The sequence below is a fragment of the Ammospiza caudacuta genome, chromosome Z (genome assembly GCF_027887145.1).
Source record: "Ammospiza caudacuta isolate bAmmCau1 chromosome Z, bAmmCau1.pri, whole genome shotgun sequence".
Taxonomy (NCBI): Eukaryota; Metazoa; Chordata; class Aves; order Passeriformes; family Passerellidae; genus Ammospiza; species Ammospiza caudacuta.
The window spans coordinates 6,059,350-6,078,440 of NC_080632.1; the positions used below are offsets into that span (position 1 = coordinate 6,059,350).

At 50.2% G+C, this 19,091-nt stretch overlaps 1 protein-coding gene across 1 annotated transcript in view; it reads left to right on the plus strand.

The window, feature by feature from the left end:
* Nucleotides 1–19,091, plus strand: part of LOC131571253 (serine/threonine-protein kinase PAK 3-like) — a 76,712-nt gene that overhangs the window by 10,367 nt on the left and 47,254 nt on the right. Inside the window, 1 exon segment of the mRNA XM_058823897.1 lies at nt 2,479–2,610. Within this exon segment, the coding sequence (XP_058679880.1) occupies nt 2,479–2,610 (132 nt within the window).

A 19,091-nucleotide genomic window follows, 5' to 3' on the forward strand; every position in this document is an offset into this window, starting at 1 on the left:
TTGATGCCTTGAATGAGATTGTGATCCAGTTTGAGTTTTCCACGTCTGCAGAAGCAATAGCAATGGATCGCTGTCTCTTTGCTACTCTTCCAAATCTGAGCTTTCAGGAACTAAAAGCTGCATTATACAGAGACAACATTGCTTGCTGATAGCAGCCAGGGAGAAATATCAACTTCATATCCATCTAGAATTCTGTTGAGTTGGCCCATATTAATTTGGTCGGTGGAACTTAGAATCCCTGTGTGGCTACAAAATGGTCTGATTTCTCCTAAAAACATTAGGTGGTAGATCTGAAAAGAAATGAGGTTTTGAGTGAGAGGTGACAGCCTGTCCTTTATGCTCCTCTCTTGCCACAGCTGACAGAACCAATAGCCATCTCTCCCCTGGCTCCCGCTGCTCCTGGAGAAGAAGCCCAAGAGGAGCAAATTGATGTGGAGGAGCGGCAGACTCCATCAGTGCTCACACCAGAGCCTGGATATCGTGAGCCCGTAAGTGCCAGTTGTGTGTGGTGCTGTCATTAGAGCAAGGTAGAGGTGCAAGTTTCTGAGCAGCCAGCGCTTCCTGTTGCTGGCTGAGGATGCTGAGTGCTGGAGTGCTGCCAGGAGCTCGGGATTTCCTACAGGCAGCGACAGCAGAACTTGGCCTTTGACCTGTGATGTTGAGGCCCAAAGGGCTGATGCCTGTAGGAGAGCATGTGGCTGCTTGGCTCAGGGAAGCTCTGTCTCTGGGCTTCTGCAGCGCTGTGACCGAGGGCACACGTGGTAGTGCTGGATGGCACGGGCCTTTGTTTCTTTGTTTTCCCTTGTTGGAAAGGTGTGTTTGGCTTGTGAAATTGGTCTGCAGTTTTGTTGAGTTATTCTTCAGTTCAACAATTTCTTTTGGGCCAGGTGTCTTTTGTCTTTTGATACGCTGCAAGGAGATGGATGTTATGTGCATGGAGCTGTGGGGGCCATTCTTTTCCTGTGTGGCCAAAGAATGTATGCACGCATTTGGGAAGCCTTCTTGTGAGGCCAAAAGCAGAAGGGGCAAGTTTCTGTTGATGCATTTAGTGATGAAGTCTGTTGCATTGGAAAGAGCCTTGGAGCCTGGAGTGGGGGTGAAGCCGCGAGTGCTTGACTGCTGCCTTGTGTTGCTCAGAAGAGGTACATGTAAAAATGGTGGATGCTGTATTTGAACTCAAACGGGCCATGCTGTGGCTGGGAAACTGCATGGGTTAAAAGGCCGCAGGGGTGCCGTAGAAGATCAGCTGAACTAGAGCCAGCTTGGGACCAGGTGTCCAAGAAGGCCAAGGGCATGGTGGGCTGTGTCAGCAGCAGTGGGGCAGCAGGAGCAGGGCAGTGAGCGTGGCCCTGTGCTGGGCAGAGCTGCGGCCACAGCTGGAGTGCTGTGTGCACTTGTGGGCCCTGGGAAGCAGAAAGTCCCTGAGGGGCTGCAGTGCGTGCAGAGAAGGACACGGGAGCTGGGCAAGGGAGTGCAGCACAAGGCCAGTGAGGAGGCGCTGAGGGACCTTTAGTCTGGACAATGCGAGGTTCATGAGGGACCTTCAGGCACATTTTCATCCATCCCTACACAACAGTGCTCAGCACAGTCGCTGTTTTCCTACCAAATACCCTCAGTAAATCAGGGTGCTTTAGACACCAGCATAGGTGATACTTCCATCATGTGTTTTCTGGCTAGTTGGTTGTTGGGAGAGTAGCTAAGAATTGGAAAAGTACCAGAAGTACCAGGCCGTGGCCAATTCCAAGTCCTACACCTGCAAGATAGTGTGTCCTTGCGCCCAGCTGTAGTATGATAATAAATAGTTAAAGAGACATGAGAAAAGTGAGATGTAACATTTAAAGAATGGAGAAGAACTAATGTAGTGGTGTGGCCAATGGACAGTGTAAATTACAGAATATTCATGAGGTTATTACTTGCTGTTTAAATATCTGATGCTCTCTTCAATAAAGGAAGCTTGCTAATTCTCATATTGAGCGTCCCATGTTTTCTCTGCAAGCGACAAACGACTCATCCCTGAGAAATGGCTCAATGTGCAACAGTTGGTTTGCCAGAAGAGGAAGCCCCGTTTGTTTTCTCCTGTTCCAGCAGGCAAAGATGCTTCTGCACATTGTTTCCTGCCCTTTTGACGCCTTGAATGAGATTGTGATCCAGTTTGAGTTTTCCACGTCTGCAGAAGCAATAGCAATGGATCGCTGTCTCTTTGCTACTCTTCCAAATCTGAGCTTTCAAGAACTAAAAGCTGCATTATACAGAGACAACATTGCTTGCTGATAGCAGCCAGGGAGAAATATCAACTTCATATCCATCTAGAATTCTGTTGAGTTGGCCCAAATTAATTTGGTCGGTGGAACTTAGAATCCCTGTGTGGCTACAAAATGGTCTGATTTCTCCTAAAAACATTAGGTGGTAGATCTGAAAAGAAATGAGGTTTTGAGTGAGAGGTGACAGCCTGTCCTTTATGCTTCTCTCTTGCCACAGCTGACAGAACCAATAGCCGTCTCTCCCCTGGCTCCCGCTGCTCCTGGAGAAGAAGCCCAAGAGGAGCAAATTGACGTGGAGGAGCGGCAGACTCCATCAGTGCTCACACCAGAGCCTGGATATCGTGAGCCCGTAAGTGCCAGTTGTGTGTGGTGGTGTCTTTAGAGCAAGGCTGAGGTGGAAGATTCAGAGCAGCCAGCGCTTCCTGTTGCTGGCTGAGGATGCTGAGTGCTGGAGTGCTGCCAGGAGCTCGGGATTTCCTACAGGCAGCGACAGCAGAACTTGGCCTTTGACCTGTGATGTTGAGGCCCAAAGGGCTGATGCCTGTAGGAGAGCATGTGGCTGCTTGGCTCAGGCAAGCTCTGTCTCTGGGCTTCTGCAGAACTGTGGCTGAGGGCACACGTGGTAGTTCTGGAGGTCATGGGGCTTTCTTTGTTTTCCCTTGTTGGAAAGATGTGATTGGCTTGTGAAACTGGTCTGCAGTTTTCTTCTGTAATTCTTCAGTTCTATCATGTCTTATTGCCTAGCTGCCTTTTTGCTTTGATAAGCTGCAAGGAGATGGTTATGTTGTCCATGAAGCTGGGCAGGCTCATTCTTCTCCCATGTCGCCAAGAAACAAGGTGCATATTATGCAGGCTTCTTGTGAGGCCAAAAGCAGAAGGGGCAAGTTTCTTTGGATGCATTTTGTGATGTAGTCTGCCGCTTTGGAAAGTGCATGTGAGCCTGGAGTGGGGCTGAAGCTGCAAGTCCTTGACTGCTGTCTTGTGCAGTTCTGAAGGGGAAAGCCATCTTGAAAGGGTGATTGCTGTATCTTAAGTCAAATAGGCAACTTTGTCGTTGGGGAGCTGCGTGGGCGAAAAGGACCCAGGGGTTCTGCCGGTTTTGAGCAGTGAAAGACGAGGCAGCATGTGGCCAGATGGGCAGGAAGGCCAAGGGCATGGTGGGCTGTGTCAGCAGCAGTGGGGCAGCAGGAGCAGGGCAGTGAGCGTGGCCCTGTGCTGGGCAGCGCTGCGGCCATCTGGAGTGCTGTGTGCACTTGTGGGCCCTGGGAAGCAAAAAGTCCCTGAGGGGCTGCAGTGTGTGCAGAGAAGGACAGGGGAGCTGGGCAAGGGAGTGCAGCACAAGGCCAGTGAGGAGGTGCTGAGGGACCTTTAATATGGACAGTGGGAGGCACACGAGGGACCTTCAGGCAGACTTCCATCTATTCTTACATGACAGTGCTCAGCAAAAGGGCCGTTTCCCTCACAAACATGCCCTCACTGAATCCAAGTGCTTTAGACACTGCAGTGGGAGACACTTCCATCTTGTTGCTTGCTGGCTGGTTGGTTTGCTAGGAGAGGAAGCTTTCATCATTTTTGCATTTTCCAGCAAGCAAAGACGCTTCTGCACAATGTTGCATTCTCTGTTGCAGCACTTTACTGAGACTGTGATCCAGTTTGAGTTTTCCACGTCTGTAGCAGCAGTAGCATTGGATTGCTGTCTCTTTCCTACTTTTCAATTCAAGAACTAAAAGCTGCATTATACAGAGACAACATTGCTTGCTGATAGCAGCCAGGGAGAAATATCAACTTCATATCCATCTAGAATTCTGTTGAGTTGGCCCAAATTAATTTGGTCGGTGGAACTTAGAATCCCTGTGTGGCTACAAAATGGTCTGATTTCTCCTAAAAACATTAGGTGGTAGATCTGAAAAGAAATGAGGTTTTGAGTGAGAGGTGACAGCCTGTCCTTTATGCTCCTTTCTTGCCACAGCTGACAGAACCAATAGCCATCTCTCCCCTGGCTCCCGCTGCTCCTGGAGAAGAAGCCCAAGAGGAGCAAATTGAAGTGAAGGAGTGCCAGACTCCATCAGTGCTCACACCAGAGCCTGGATATCATGAGCCCGTAAGTGCCAGTTGTATGTGGTGCTGTCATTAGAGCAAGGTAGAGGTGCAAGTTTCAGAGCAGCCAGTGCTTCCTGTTGCTGGCTGAGGATGCTGAGTGCTAGAGTGCTGCCAGGAGCTCGGGATTTCCTACAGGCAGCGACAGCAGAACTTGGCCTTTGACCTGTGATGTTGAGAGCCCAAAGGACTGATGCCTGTGGTAGAGCATGTGGCTGCTTGGCTCGGGGAAGCTCTGTCTCTGGGCTTCTGCAGCGCTGTGACCGAGGGCACACGTGGTAGTGCTGGATGGCACGGGCCTTTGTTTCTTTGTTTTCCCTTGTTGGAAAGGTGTGTTTGGCTTGTGAAATTGGTCTGCAGTTTTGTTGAGTTATTCTTCAGTTCAACAATTTCTTTTGGGCCAGGTGTCTTTTGTCTTTTGATACGCTGCAAGGAGATGGATGTTATGTGCATGGAGCTGTGGGGGCCATTCTTTTCCTGTGTGGCCAAAGAATGTATGCACGCATTTGGGAAGCCTTCTTGTGAGGCCAAAAGCAGAAGGGGCAAGTTTCTGTTGATGCATTTAGTGATGAAGTCTGTTGCATTGGAAAGAGCCTTGGAGCCTGGAGTGGGGGTGAAGCCGCGAGTGCTTGACTGCTGCCTTGTGTTGATCAGAAGAGGTACATGTAAAAATGGTGGATGCTGTATTTGAACTCAAACGGGCCATGCTGTGGCTGGGAAACTGCATGGGTTAAAAGGCCGCAGGGGTGCCGTAGAAGATCAGCTGAACTAGAGCCAGCTTGGGACCAGGTGTCCAGGAAGGCCAAGGGCATGGTGGGCTGTGTCAGCAGCAGTGGGGCAGCAGGAGCAGGGCAGTGAGCGTGGCCCTGTGCTGGGCAGAGCTGCGGCCACAGCTGGAGTGCTGTGTGCACTTGTGGGCCCTGGGAAGCAGAAAGTCCCTGAGGGGCTGCAGTGCGTGCAGAGAAGGACACGGGAGCTGGGCAAGGGAGTGCAGCACAAGGCCAGTGAGGAGGCGCTGAGGGACCTTTAGTCTGGACAATGCGAGGTTCGTGAGGGACCTTCAGGCACATTTTCATCCATCCCTACACAACAGTGCTCAGCACAGTCGCTGTTTTCCTACCAAATACCCTCAGTAAATCAGGGTGCTTTAGACACCAGCATAGGTGATACTTCCATCATGTGTTTTCTGGCTAGTTGGTTGTTGGGAGAGTAGCTAAGAATTGGAAAAGTACCAGAAGTACCAGGCCGTGGCCAATTCCAAGTCCTACACCTGCAAGATAGTGTGTCCTTGCGCCCAGCTGTAGTATGATAATAAATAGTTAAAGAGACATGAGAAAAGTGAGATGTAACATTTAAAGAATGGAGAAGAACTAATGTAGTGGTGTGGCCAATGGACAGTGTAAATTACAGAATATTCATGAGGTTATTACTTGCTGTTTAAATATCTGATGCTCTCTTCAATAAAGGAAGCTTGCTAATTCTCATATTGAGCGTCCCATGTTTTCTCTGCAAGCGACAAAAGACTCATCCCTGAGAAATGGCTCAATGTGCAACAGTTGGTTTGCCAGAAGAGGAAGCCCCGTTTGTTTTCTCCTGTTCCAGCAGGCAAAGATGCTTCTGCACATTGTTTCCTGCCCTTTTGACGCCTTGAATGAGATTGTGATCCAGTTTGAGTTTTCCACGTCTGCAGAAGCAATAGCAATGGATCGCTGTCTCTTTGCTACTCTTCCAAATCTGAGCTTTCAAGAACTAAAAGCTGCATTATACAGAGACAACATTGCTTGCTGATAGCAGCCAGGGAGAAATATCAACTTCATATCCATCTAGAATTCTGTTGAGTTGGCCCATATTAATTTGGTCGGTGGAACTTAGAATCCCTGTGTGGCTACAAAATGGTCTGATTTCTCCTAAAAACATTAGGTGGTAGATCTGAAAAGAAATGAGGTTTTGAGTGAGAGGTGACGGCCTGTCCTTTATGCTTCTCTCTTGCCACAGCTGAAAGAACCAATAGCCGTCTCTCCCCTGGCTCCTGCTGCTCCTGGAGAAGAAGCCCAAGAGGAGCAAATTGACGTGGAGGAGCGGCAGACTCCATCAGTGCTCACACCAGAGCCTGGATATCGTGAGCCCGTAAGTGCCAGTTGTGTTTGGTGCTGTCATTAGAGCAAGGTAGAGGTGCAAGTTTCAGAGCAGCCAGCGCTTCCTGTTGCTGGCTGAGGATGCTGAGTGCTGGAGTGCTGCCAGGAGCTCGGGATTTCCTACAGGCAGCGACAGCAGAACTTGGCCTTTGACCTGTGATGTTGAGGCCCAAAGGGCTGATGCCTGTAGGAGAGCATGTGGCTGCTTGGCTCAGGCAAGCTCTGTCTCTGGGCTTCTGCAGCGCTATGGCTGAGGGCACACGTGGTAGTGCTGGATGTCATGGGGCTTTCTTTGTTTTCCCTTGTTGGAAAGGTGTGATTGGCTTGTGAAACTGGTCTGCAGTTTTCTTCTGTAATTCTTCAGTTCTATCATGTCTTATTGCCTAGCTGCCTTTTTGCTTTGATAAGCTGCAAGGAGATGGTTATGTTGTCCATGAAGCTGGGCAGGCTCATTCTTCTCCCATGTCGCCAAGAAACAAGGTGCATATTATGCAGGCTTCTTGTGAGGCCAAAAGCAGAAGGGGCAAGTTTCTTTGGATGCATTTTGTGATGTAGTCTGCCGCTTTGGAAAGTGCATGTGAGCCTGGAGTGGGGCTGAAGCTGCAAGTCCTTGACTGCTGTCTTGTGCAGTTCTGAAGGGGAAAGCCATCTTGAAAGGGTGATTGCTGTATCTTAAGTCAAATAGGCAACTTTGTCGTTGGGGAGCTGCGTGGGCGAAAAGGACCCAGGGGTTCTGCCGGTCTTGAGCAGCGAAAGACGAGGCAGCATGTGGCCAGATGGGCAAGAAGGCCAAGGGCATGGTGGGCTGTGTCAGCAGCAGTGGGGCAGCAGGAGCAGGGCAGTGAGCGTGGCCCTGTGCTGGGCAGCGCTGCGGCCACAGCTGGAGTGCTGTGTGCACTTGTGGGCCCTGGGAAGCAAAAAGTCCCTGAGGGGCTGCAGTGTGTGCAGAGAAGGACAGGGGAGCTGGGCAAGGGAGTGCAGCACAAGGCCAGTGAGGAGGCGCTGAGGGACCTTTAATATGGACAGTGGGAGGCACACGAGGGACCTTCAGGCAGACTTCCATCTATTCTTATGTGATAGTGCTCAGCAAAAGGGCCGTTTCCCTCACAAACATGCCCTCACTGAATCCAAGTGCTTTAGACACAGCAGTGGGAGACACTTCCATCTTGTTGCTTGCTGGCTGGTTGGTTTGCTAGGAGAGGAAGCTTTCATCATTTTTGCATTTTCCAGCAAGCAAAGACGCTTCTGCACAATGTTGCATTCCCTGTTGCAGCACTTTACTGAGACTGTGATCCAGTTTGAGTTTTCCACGTCTGTAGCAGCAGTAGCAATGGATTGCTGTCTCTTTCCTACTTTTCAATTCAAGAACTAAAAGCTGCATTATACAGAGACAACATTGCTTGCTGATAGCAGCCAGGGAGAAATATCAACTTCATATCCATCTAGAATTCTGTTGAGTTGGCCCAAATTAATTTGGTCGGTGGAACTTAGAATCCCTGTGTGGCTACAAAATGGTCTGATTTCTCCTAAAAACATTAGGTGGTAGATCTGAAAAGAAATGAGGTTTTGAGTGAGAGGTGACAGCCTGTCCTTTATGCTCCTCTCTTGCCACAGCTGACAGAACCAATAGCCATCTCTCCCCTGGCTCCCGCTGCTCCTGGAGAAGAAGCCCAAGAGGAGCAAATTGACGTGAAGGAGCGCCAGACTCCATCAGTGCTCACACCAGAGCCTGGATATCATGAGCCCGTAAGTGCCAGTTGTGTTTGGTGCTGTCATTAGAGCAAGGTAGAGGTGCAAGTTTCAGAGCAGCCAGTGCTTCCTGTTGCTGGCTGAGGATGCTGAGTGCTAGAGTGCTGCCAGGAGCTCGGGATTTCCTACAGGCAGCGACAGCAGAACTTGGCCTTTGACCTGTGATGTTGAGAGCCCAAAGGACTGATGCCTGTGGTAGAGCATGTGGCTGCTTGGCTCGGGGAAGCTCTGTCTCTGGGCTTCTGCAGCGCTGTGACCGAGGGCACACGTGGTAGTGCTGGATGGCACGGGCCTTTGTTTCTTTGTTTTCCCTTGTTGGAAAGGTGTGTTTGGCTTGTGAAATTGGTCTGCAGTTTTGTTGAGTTATTCTTCAGTTCAACAATTTCTTTTGGGCCAGGTGTCTTTTGTCTTTTGATACGCTGCAAGGAGATGGATGTTATGTGCATGGAGCTGTGGGGGCCATTCTTTTCCTGTGTGGCCAAAGAATGTATGCACGCATTTGGGAAGCCTTCTTGTGAGGCCAAAAGCAGAAGGGGCAAGTTTCTGTTGATGCATTTAGTGATGAAGTCTGTTGCATTGGAAAGAGCCTTGGAGCCTGGAGTGGGGGTGAAGCCTCGAGTGCTTGACTGCTGCCTTGTGTTGCTCAGAAGAGGTACATGTAAAAATGGTGGATGCTGTATTTGAACTCAAACGGGCCATGCTGTGGCTGGGAAACTGCATGGGTTAAAAGGCCGCAGGGGTGCCGTAGAAGATCAGCTGAACTAGAGCCAGCTTGGGACCAGGTGTCCAGGAAGGCCAAGGGCATGGTGGGCTGTGTCAGCAGCAGTGGGGCAGCAGGAGCAGGGCAGTGAGCGTGGCCCTGTGCTGGGCAGAGCTGCGGCCACAGCTGGAGTGCTGTGTGCACTTGTGGGCCCTGGGAAGCAGAAAGTCCCTGAGGGGCTGCAGTGCGTGCAGAGAAGGACACGGGAGCTGGGCAAGGGAGTGCAGCACAAGGCCAGTGAGGAGGCGCTGAGGGACCTTTAGTCTGGACAATGCGAGGTTCGTGAGGGACCTTCAGGCACATTTTCATCCATCCCTACACAACAGTGCTCAGCACAGTCGCTGTTTTCCTACCAAATACCCTCAGTAAATCAGGGTGCTTTAGACACCAGCATAGGTGATACTTCCATCATGTGTTTTCTGGCTAGTTGGTTGTTGGGAGAGTAGCTAAGAATTGGAAAAGTACCAGAAGTACCAGGCCGTGGCCAATTCCAAGTCCTACACCTGCAAGATAGTGTGTCCTTGCGCCCAGCTGTAGTATGATAATAAATAGTTAAAGAGACATGAGAAAAGTGAGATGTAACATTTAAAGAATGGAGAAGAACTAATGTAGTGGTGTGGCCAATGGACAGTGTAAATTACAGAATATTCATGAGGTTATTACTTGCTGTTTAAATATCTGATGCTCTCTTCAATAAAGGAAGCTTGCTAATTCTCATATTGAGCGTCCCATGTTTTCTCTGCAAGCGACAAAAGACTCATCCCTGAGAAATGGCTCAATGTGCAACAGTTGGTTTGCCAGAAGAGGAAGCCCCGTTTGTTTTCTCCTGTTCCAGCAGGCAAAGATGCTTCTGCACATTGTTTCCTGCCCTTTTGACGCCTTGAATGAGATTGTGATCCAGTTTGAGTTTTCCACGTCTGCAGAAGCAATAGCAATGGATCGCTGTCTCTTTGCTACTCTTCCAAATCTGAGCTTTCAAGAACTAAAAGCTGCATTATACAGAGACAACATTGCTTGCTGATAGCAGCCAGGGAGAAATATCAACTTCATATCCATCTAGAATTCTGTTGAGTTGGCCCATATTAATTTGGTCGGTGGAACTTAGAATCCCTGTGTGGCTACAAAATGGTCTGATTTCTCCTAAAAACATTAGGTGGTAGATCTGAAAAGAAATGAGGTTTTGAGTGAGAGGTGACAGCCTGTCCTTTATGCTTCTCTCTTGCCACAGCTGACAGAACCAATAGCCGTCTCTCCCCTGGCTCCTGCTGCTCCTGGAGAAGAAGCCCAAGAGGAGCAAATTGACGTGGAGGAGCGGCAGACTCCATCAGTGCTCACACCAGAGCCTGGATATCGTGAGCCCGTAAGTGCCAGTTGTGTGTGGTGGTGTCTTTAGAGCAAGGCTGAGGTGGAAGATTCAGAGCAGCCAGCGCTTCCTGTTGCTGGCTGAGGATGCTGAGTGCTGGAGTGCTGCCAGGAGCTCGGGATTTCCTACAGGCAGCGACAGCAGAACTTGGCCTTTGACCTGTGATGTTGAGGCCCAAAGGGCTGATGCCTGTAGGAGAGCATGTGGCTGCTTGGCTCAGGCAAGCTCTGTCTCTGGGCTTCTGCAGCGCTGTGGCTGAGGGCACACGTGGTAGTGCTGGATGTCATGGGGCTTTCTTTGTTTTCCCTTGTTGGAAAGATGTGATTGGCTTGTGAAACTGGTCTGCAGTTTTCTTCTGTAATTCTTCAGTTCTATCATGTCTTATTGCCTAGCTGCCTTTTGCTTTGATAAGCTGCAAGGAGATGGTTATGTTGTCCATGAAGCTGGGCAGGCTCATTCTTCTCCCATGTCGCCAAGAAACAAGGTGCATATTATGCAGGCTTCTTGTGAGGCCAAAAGCAGAAGGGGCAAGTTTCTTTGGATGCATTTTGTGATGTAGTCTGCCGCTTTGGAAAGTGCATGTGAGCCTGGAGTGGGGCTGAAGCTGCAAGTCCTTGACTGCTGTCTTGTGCAGTTCTGAAGGGGAAAGCCATCTTGAAAGGGTGATTGCTGTATCTTAAGTCAAATAGGCAACTTTGTCGTTGGGGAGCTGCGTGGGCGAAAAGGACCCAGGGGTTCTGCCGGTCTTGAGCAGCGAAAGACGAGGCAGCATGTGGCCAGATGGGCAAGAAGGCCAAGGGCATGGTGGGCTGTGTCAGCAGCAGTGGGGCAGCAGGAGCAGGGCAGTGAGCGTGGCCCTGTGCTGGGCAGCGCTGCGGCCATCTGGAGTGCTGTGTGCACTTGTGGGCCCTGGGAAGCAAAAAGTCCCTGAGGGGCTGCAGTGTGTGCAGAGAAGGACAGGGGAGCTGGGCAAGGGAGTGCAGCACAAGGCCAGTGAGGAGGCGCTGAGGGACCTTTAATATGGACAGTGGGAGGCACACGAGGGACCTTCAGGCAGACTTCCATCTATTCTTATGTGATAGTGCTCAGCAAAAGGGCCGTTTCCCTCACAAACATGCCCTCACTGAATCCAAGTGCTTTAGACACAGCAGTGGGAGACACTTCCATCTTGTTGCTTGCTGGCTGGTTGGTTTGCTAGGAGAGGAAGCTTTCATCATTTTTGCATTTTCCAGCAAGCAAAGACGCTTCTGCACAATGTTGCATTCCCTGTTGCAGCACTTTACTGAGACTGTGATCCAGTTTGAGTTTTCCACGTCTGTAGCAGCAGTAGCAATGGATTGCTGTCTCTTTCCTACTTTTCAATTCAAGAACTAAAAGCTGCATTATACAGAGACAACATTGCTTGCTGATAGCAGCCAGGGAGAAATATCAACTTCATATCCATCTAGAATTCTGTTGAGTTGGCCCAAATTAATTTGGTCGGTGGAACTTAGAATCCCTGTGTGGCTACAAAATGGTCTGATTTCTCCTAAAAACATTAGGTGGTAGATCTGAAAAGAAATGAGGTTTTGAGTGAGAGGTGACAGCCTGTCCTTTATGCTCCTCTCTTGCCACAGCTGACAGAACCAATAGCCATCTCTCCCCTGGCTCCCGCTGCTCCTGGAGAAGAAGCCCAAGAGGAGCAAATTGACGTGAAGGAGCGCCAGACTCCATCAGTGCTCACACCAGAGCCTGGATATCATGAGCCCGTAAGTGCCAGTTGTGTTTGGTGCTGTCATTAGAGCAAGGTAGAGGTGCAAGTTTCAGAGCAGCCAGTGCTTCCTGTTGCTGGCTGAGGATGCTGAGTGCTAGAGTGCTGCCAGGAGCTCGGGATTTCCTACAGGCAGCGACAGCAGAACTTGGCCTTTGACCTGTGATGTTGAGAGCCCAAAGGACTGATGCCTGTGGTAGAGCATGTGGCTGCTTGGCTCGGGGAAGCTCTGTCTCTGGGCTTCTGCAGCGCTGTGACCGAGGGCACACGTGGTAGTGCTGGATGGCACGGGCCTTTGTTTCTTTGTTTTCCCTTGTTGGAAAGGTGTGTTTGGCTTGTGAAATTGGTCTGCAGTTTTGTTGAGTTATTCTTCAGTTCAACAATTTCGTTTGGGCCAGGTGTCTTTTGTCTTTTGATACGCTGCAAGGAGATGGATGTTATGTGCATGGAGCTGTGGGGGCCATTCTTTTCCTGTGTGGCCAAAGAATGTATGCACGCATTTGGGAAGCCTTCTTGTGAGGCCAAAAGCAGAAGGGGCAAGTTTCTGTTGATGCATTTAGTGATGAAGTCTGTTGCATTGGAAAGAGCCTTGGAGCCTGGAGTGGGGGTGAAGCCTCGAGTGCTTGACTGCTGCCTTGTGTTGCTCAGAAGAGGTACATGTAAAAATGGTGGATGCTGTATTTGAACTCAAACGGGCCATGCTGTGGCTGGGAAACTGCATGGGTTAAAAGGCCGCAGGGGTGCCGTAGAAGATCAGCTGAACTAGAGCCAGCTTGGGACCAGGTGTCCAGGAAGGCCAAGGGCATGGTGGGCTGTGTCAGCAGCAGTGGGGCAGCAGGAGCAGGGCAGTGAGCGTGGCCCTGTGCTGGGCAGAGCTGCGGCCACAGCTGGAGTGCTGTGTGCACTTGTGGGCCCTGGGAAGCAGAAAGTCCCTGAGGGGCTGCAGTGCGTGCAGAGAAGGACACGGGAGCTGGGCAAGGGAGTGCAGCACAAGGCCAGTGAGGAGGCGCTGAGGGACCTTTAGTCTGGACAATGCGAGGTTCGTGAGGGACCTTCAGGCACATTTTCATCCATCCCTACACAACAGTGCTCAGCACAGTCGCTGTTTTCCTACCAAATACCCTCAGTAAATCAGGGTGCTTTAGACACCAGCATAGGTGATACTTCCATCATGTGTTTTCTGGCTAGTTGGTTGTTGGGAGAGTAGCTAAGAATTGGAAAAGTACCAGAAGTACCAGGCCGTGGCCAATTCCAAGTCCTACACCTGCAAGATAGTGTGTCCTTGCGCCCAGCTGTAGTATGATAATAAATAGTTAAAGAGACATGAGAAAAGTGAGATGTAACATTTAAAGAATGGAGAAGAACTAATGTAGTGGTGTGGCCAATGGACAGTGTAAATTACAGAATATTCATGAGGTTATTACTTGCTGTTTAAATATCTGATGCTCTCTTCAATAAAGGAAGCTTGCTAATTCTCATATTGAGCGTCCCATGTTTTCTCTGCAAGCGACAAAAGACTCATCCCTGAGAAATGGCTCAATGTGCAACAGTTGGTTTGCCAGAAGAGGAAGCCCCGTTTGTTTTCTCCTGTTCCAGCAGGCAAAGATGCTTCTGCACATTGTTTCCTGCCCTTTTGACGCCTTGAATGAGATTGTGATCCAGTTTGAGTTTTCCACGTCTGCAGAAGCAATAGCAATGGATCGCTGTCTCTTTGCTACTCTTCCAAATCTGAGCTTTCAAGAACTAAAAGCTGCATTATACAGAGACAACATTGCTTGCTGATAGCAGCCAGGGAGAAATATCAACTTCATATCCATCTAGAATTCTGTTGAGTTGGCCCATATTAATTTGGTCGGTGGAACTTAGAATCCCTGTGTGGCTACAAAATGGTCTGATTTCTCCTAAAAACATTAGGTGGTAGATCTGAAAAGAAATGAGGTTTTGAGTGAGAGGTGACAGCCTGTCCTTTATGCTTCTCTCTTGCCACAGCTGACAGAACCAATAGCCGTCTCTCCCCTGGCTCCTGCTGCTCCTGGAGAAGAAGCCCAAGAGGAGCAAATTGACGTGGAGGAGCGGCAGACTCCATCAGTGCTCACACCAGAGCCTGGATATCGTGAGCCCGTAAGTGCCAGTTGTGTGTGGTGGTGTCTTTAGAGCAAGGCTGAGGTGGAAGATTCAGAGCAGCCAGCGCTTCCTGTTGCTGGCTGAGGATGCTGAGTGCTGGAGTGCTGCCAGGAGCTCGGGATTTCCTACAGGCAGCGACAGCAGAACTTGGCCTTTGACCTGTGATGTTGAGGCCCAAAGGGCTGATGCCTGTAGGAGAGCATGTGGCTGCTTGGCTCAGGCAAGCTCTGTCTCTGGGCTTCTGCAGCGCTGTGGCTGAGGGCACACGTGGTAGTGCTGGATGTCATGGGGCTTTCTTTGTTTTCCCTTGTTGGAAAGATGTGATTGGCTTGTGAAACTGGTCTGCAGTTTTCTTCTGTAATTCTTCAGTTCTATCATGTCTTATTGCCTAGCTGCCTTTTGCTTTGATAAGCTGCAAGGAGATGGTTATGTTGTCCATGAAGCTGGGCAGGCTCATTCTTCTCCCATGTCGCCAAGAAACAAGGTGCATATTATGCAGGCTTCTTGTGAGGCCAAAAGCAGAAGGGGCAAGTTTCTTTGGATGCATTTTGTGATGTAGTCTGCCGCTTTGGAAAGTGCATGTGAGCCTGGAGTGGGGCTGAAGCTGCAAGTCCTTGACTGCTGTCTTGTGCAGTTCTGAAGGGGAAAGCCATCTTGAAAGGGTGATTGCTGTATCTTAAGTCAAATAGGCAACTTTGTCGTTGGGGAGCTGCGTGGGCGAAAAGGACCCAGGGGTTCTGCCGGTCTTGAGCAGCGAAAGACGAGGCAGCATGTGGCCAGATGGGCAAGAAGGCCAAGGGCATGGTGGGCTGTGTCAGCAGCAGTGGGGCAGCAGGAGCAGGGCAGTGAGCGTGGCCCTGTGCTGGGCAGCGCTGCGGCCATCTGGAGTGCTGTGTGCACTTGTGGGCCCTGGGAAGCAAAAAGTCCCTGAGGGGCTGCAGTGTGTGCAGAGAAGGACAGGGGAGCTGGGCAAGGGAGTGCAGCACAAGGCCAGTGAGGAGGCGCTGAGGGACCTTTAATATGGACAGTGGGAGGCACACGAGGGACCTTCAGGCAGACTTCCATCTATTCTTATGTGATAGTGCTCAGCAAAAGGGCCGTTTCCCTCACAAACATGCCCTCACTGAATCCAAGTGCTTTAGACACAGCAGTGGGAGACACTTCCATCTTGTTGCTTGCTGGCTGGTTGGTTTGCTAGGAGAGGAAGCTTTCATCATTTTTGCATTTTCCAGCAAGCAAAGACGCTTCTGCACAATGTTGCATTCCCTGTTGCAGCACTTTACTGAGACTGTGATCCAGTTTGAGTTTTCCACGTCTGTAGCAGCAGTAGCAATGGATTGCTGTCTCTTTCCTACTTTTCAATTCAAGAACTAAAAGCTGCATTATACAGAGACAACATTGCTTGCTGATAGCAGCCAGGGAGAAATATCAACTTCATATCCATCTAGAATTCTGTTGAGTTGGCCCAAATTAATTTGGTCGGTGGAACTTAGAATCCCTGTGTGGCTACAAAATGGTCTGATTTCTCCTAAAAACATTAGGTGGTAGATCTGAAAAGAAATGAGGTTTTGAGTGAGAGGTGACAGCCTGTCCTTTATGCTCCTCTCTTGCCACAGCTGACAGAACCAATAGCCATCTCTCCCCTGGCTCCCGCTGCTCCTGGAGAAGAAGCCCAAGAGGAGCAAATTGACGTGAAGGAGCGCCAGACTCCATCAGTGCTCACACCAGAGCCTGGATATCATGAGCCCGTAAGTGCCAGTTGTGTTTGGTGCTGTCATTAGAGCAAGGTAGAGGTGCAAGTTTCAGAGCAGCCAGTGCTTCCTGTTGCTGGCTGAGGATGCTGAGTGCTAGAGTGCTGCCAGGAGCTCGGGATTTCCTACAGGCAGCGACAGCAGAACTTGGCCTTTGACCTGTGATGTTGAGAGCCCAAAGGACTGATGCCTGTGGTAGAGCATGTGGCTGCTTGGCTCGGGGAAGCTCTGTCTCTGGGCTTCTGCAGCGCTGTGACCGAGGGCACACGTGGTAGTGCTGGATGGCACGGGCCTTTGTTTCTTTGTTTTCCCTTGTTGGAAAGGTGTGTTTGGCTTGTGAAATTGGTCTGCAGTTTTGTTGAGTTATTCTTCAGTTCAACAATTTCGTTTGGGCCAGGTGTCTTTTGTCTTTTGATACGCTGCAAGGAGATGGATGTTATGTGCATGGAGCTGTGGGGGCCATTCTTTTCCTGTGTGGCCAAAGAATGTATGCACGCATTTGGGAAGCCTTCTTGTGAGGCCAAAAGCAGAAGGGGCAAGTTTCTGTTGATGCATTTAGTGATGAAGTCTGTTGCATTGGAAAGAGCCTTGGAGCCTGGAGTGGGGGTGAAGCCTCGAGTGCTTGACTGCTGCCTTGTGTTGATCAGAAGAGGTACATGTAAAAATGGTGGATGCTGTATTTGAACTCAAACGGGCCATGCTGTGGCTGGGAAACTGCATGGGTTAAAAGGCCGCAGGGGTGCCGTAGAAGATCAGCTGAACTAGAGCCAGCTTGGGACCAGGTGTCCAGGAAGGCCAAGGGCATGGTGGGCTGTGTCAGCAGCAGTGGGGCAGCAGGAGCAGGGCAGTGAGCGTGGCCCTGTGCTGGGCAGAGCTGCGGCCACAGCTGGAGTGCTGTGTGCACTTGTGGGCCCTGGGAAGCAGAAAGTCCCTGAGGGGCTGCAGTGCGTGCAGAGAAGGACACGGGAGCTGGGCAAGGGAGTGCAGCACAAGGCCAGTGAGGAGGCGCTGAGGGACCTTTAGTCTGGACAATGCGAGGTTCGTGAGGGACCTTCAGGCACATTTTCATCCATCCCTACACAACACTGCTCAGCGCAGTCGCTGTTTTCCTACCAAATACCCTCAGTAAATCAGGGTGCTTTAGACACCAGCATAGGTGATACTTCCATCATGTGTTTTCTGGCTAGTTGGTTGTTGGGAGAGTAGCTAAGAATTGGAAAAGTACCAGAAGTACCAGGCCGTGGCCAATTCCAAGTCCTACACCTGCAAGATAGTGTGTCCTTGCGCCCAGCTGTAGTATGATAATAAATAGTTAAAGAGACATGAGAAAAGTGAGATGTAACATTTAAAGAATGGAGAAGAACTAATGTAGTGGTGTGGCCAATGGACAGTGTAAATTACAGAATATTCATGAGGTTATTACTTGCTGTTTAAATATCTGATGCTCTCTTCAATAAAGGAAGCTTGCTAATTCTCATATTGAGCGTCCCATGTTTTCTCTGCAAGCGACAAAAGACTCATCCCTGAGAAATGGCTCAATGTGCAACAGTTGGTTTGCCAGAAGAGGAAGCCCCGTTTGTTTTCTCCTGTTCCAGCAGGCAAAGATGCTTCTGCACATTGTTTCCTGCCCTTTTGACGCCTTGAATGAGATTGTGATCCAGTTTGAGTTTTCCACGTCTGCAGAAGCAATAGCAATGGATCGCTGTCTCTTTGCTACTCTTCCAAATCTGAGCTTTCAAGAACTAAAAGCTGCATTATACAGAGACAACATTGCTTGCTGATAGCAGCCAGGGAGAAATATCAACTTCATATCCATCTAGAATTCTGTTGAGTTGGCCCATATTAATTTGGTCGGTGGAACTTAGAATCCCTGTGTGGCTACAAAATGGTCTGATTTCTCCTAAAAACATTAGGTGGTAGATCTGAAAAGAAATGAGGTTTTGAGTGAGAGGTGACAGCCTGTCCTTTATGCTTCTCTCTTGCCACAGCTGACAGAACCAATAGCCGTCTCTCCCCTGGCTCCTGCTGCTCCTGGAGAAGAAGCCCAAGAGGAGCAAATTGACGTGGAGGAGCGGCAGACTCCATCAGTGCTCACACCAGAGCCTGGATATCGTGAGCCCGTAAGTGCCAGTTGTGTGTGGTGGTGTCTTTAGAGCAAGGTAGAGGTGCAAGTTTCAGAGCAGCCAGCGCTTCCTGTTGCTGGCTGAGGATGCTGAGTGCTGGAGTGCTGCCAGGAGCTCGGGATTTCCTACAGGCAGCGACAGCAGAACTTGGCCTTTGACCTGTGATGTTGAGGCCCAAAGGGCTGATGCCTGTAGGAGAGCATGTGGCTGCTTGGCTCAGGCAAGCTCTGTCTCTGGGCTTCTGCAGCGCTGTGGCTGAGGGCACACGTGGTAGTGCTGGATGTCATGGGGCTTTCTTTGTTTTCCCTTGTTGGAAAGATGTGATTGGCTTGTGAAACTGGTCTGCAGTTTTCTTCTGTAATTCTTCAGTTCTATCATGTCTTATTGCCTAGCTGCCTTTTGCTTTGATAAGCTGCAAGGAGATGGTTATGTTGTCCATGAAGCTGGGCAGGCTCATTCTTCTCCCATGTCGCCAAGAAACAAGGTGCATATTATGCAGGCTTCTTGTGAGGCCAAAAGCAGAAGGGGCAAGTTTCTTTGGATGCATTTTGTGATGTAGTCTGCCGCTTTGGAAAGTGCATGTGAGCCTGGAGTGGGGCTGAAGCTGCAAGTCCTTGACTGCTGTCTTGTGCTGCTCCGAAGGGGAAAGCCATCTTGAAAGGGTGATTGCTGTATCTTAAGTCAAATAGGCAACTTTGTCGTTGGGGAGCTGCGTGGGCGAAAAGGACCCAGGGGTTCTGCCGGTCTTGAGCAGCGAAAGACGAGGCAGCATGTGGCCAGATGGGCAAGAAGGCCAAGGGCATGGTGGGCTGTGTCAGCAGCAGTGGGGCAGCAGGAGCAGGGCAGTGAGCGTGGCCCTGTGCTGGGCAGCGCTGCGGCCACAGCTGGAGTGCTGTGTGCACTTGTGGGCCCTGGGAAGCAAAAAGTCCCTGAGGGGCTGCAGTGTGTGCAGAGAAGGACAGGGGAGCTGGGCAAGGG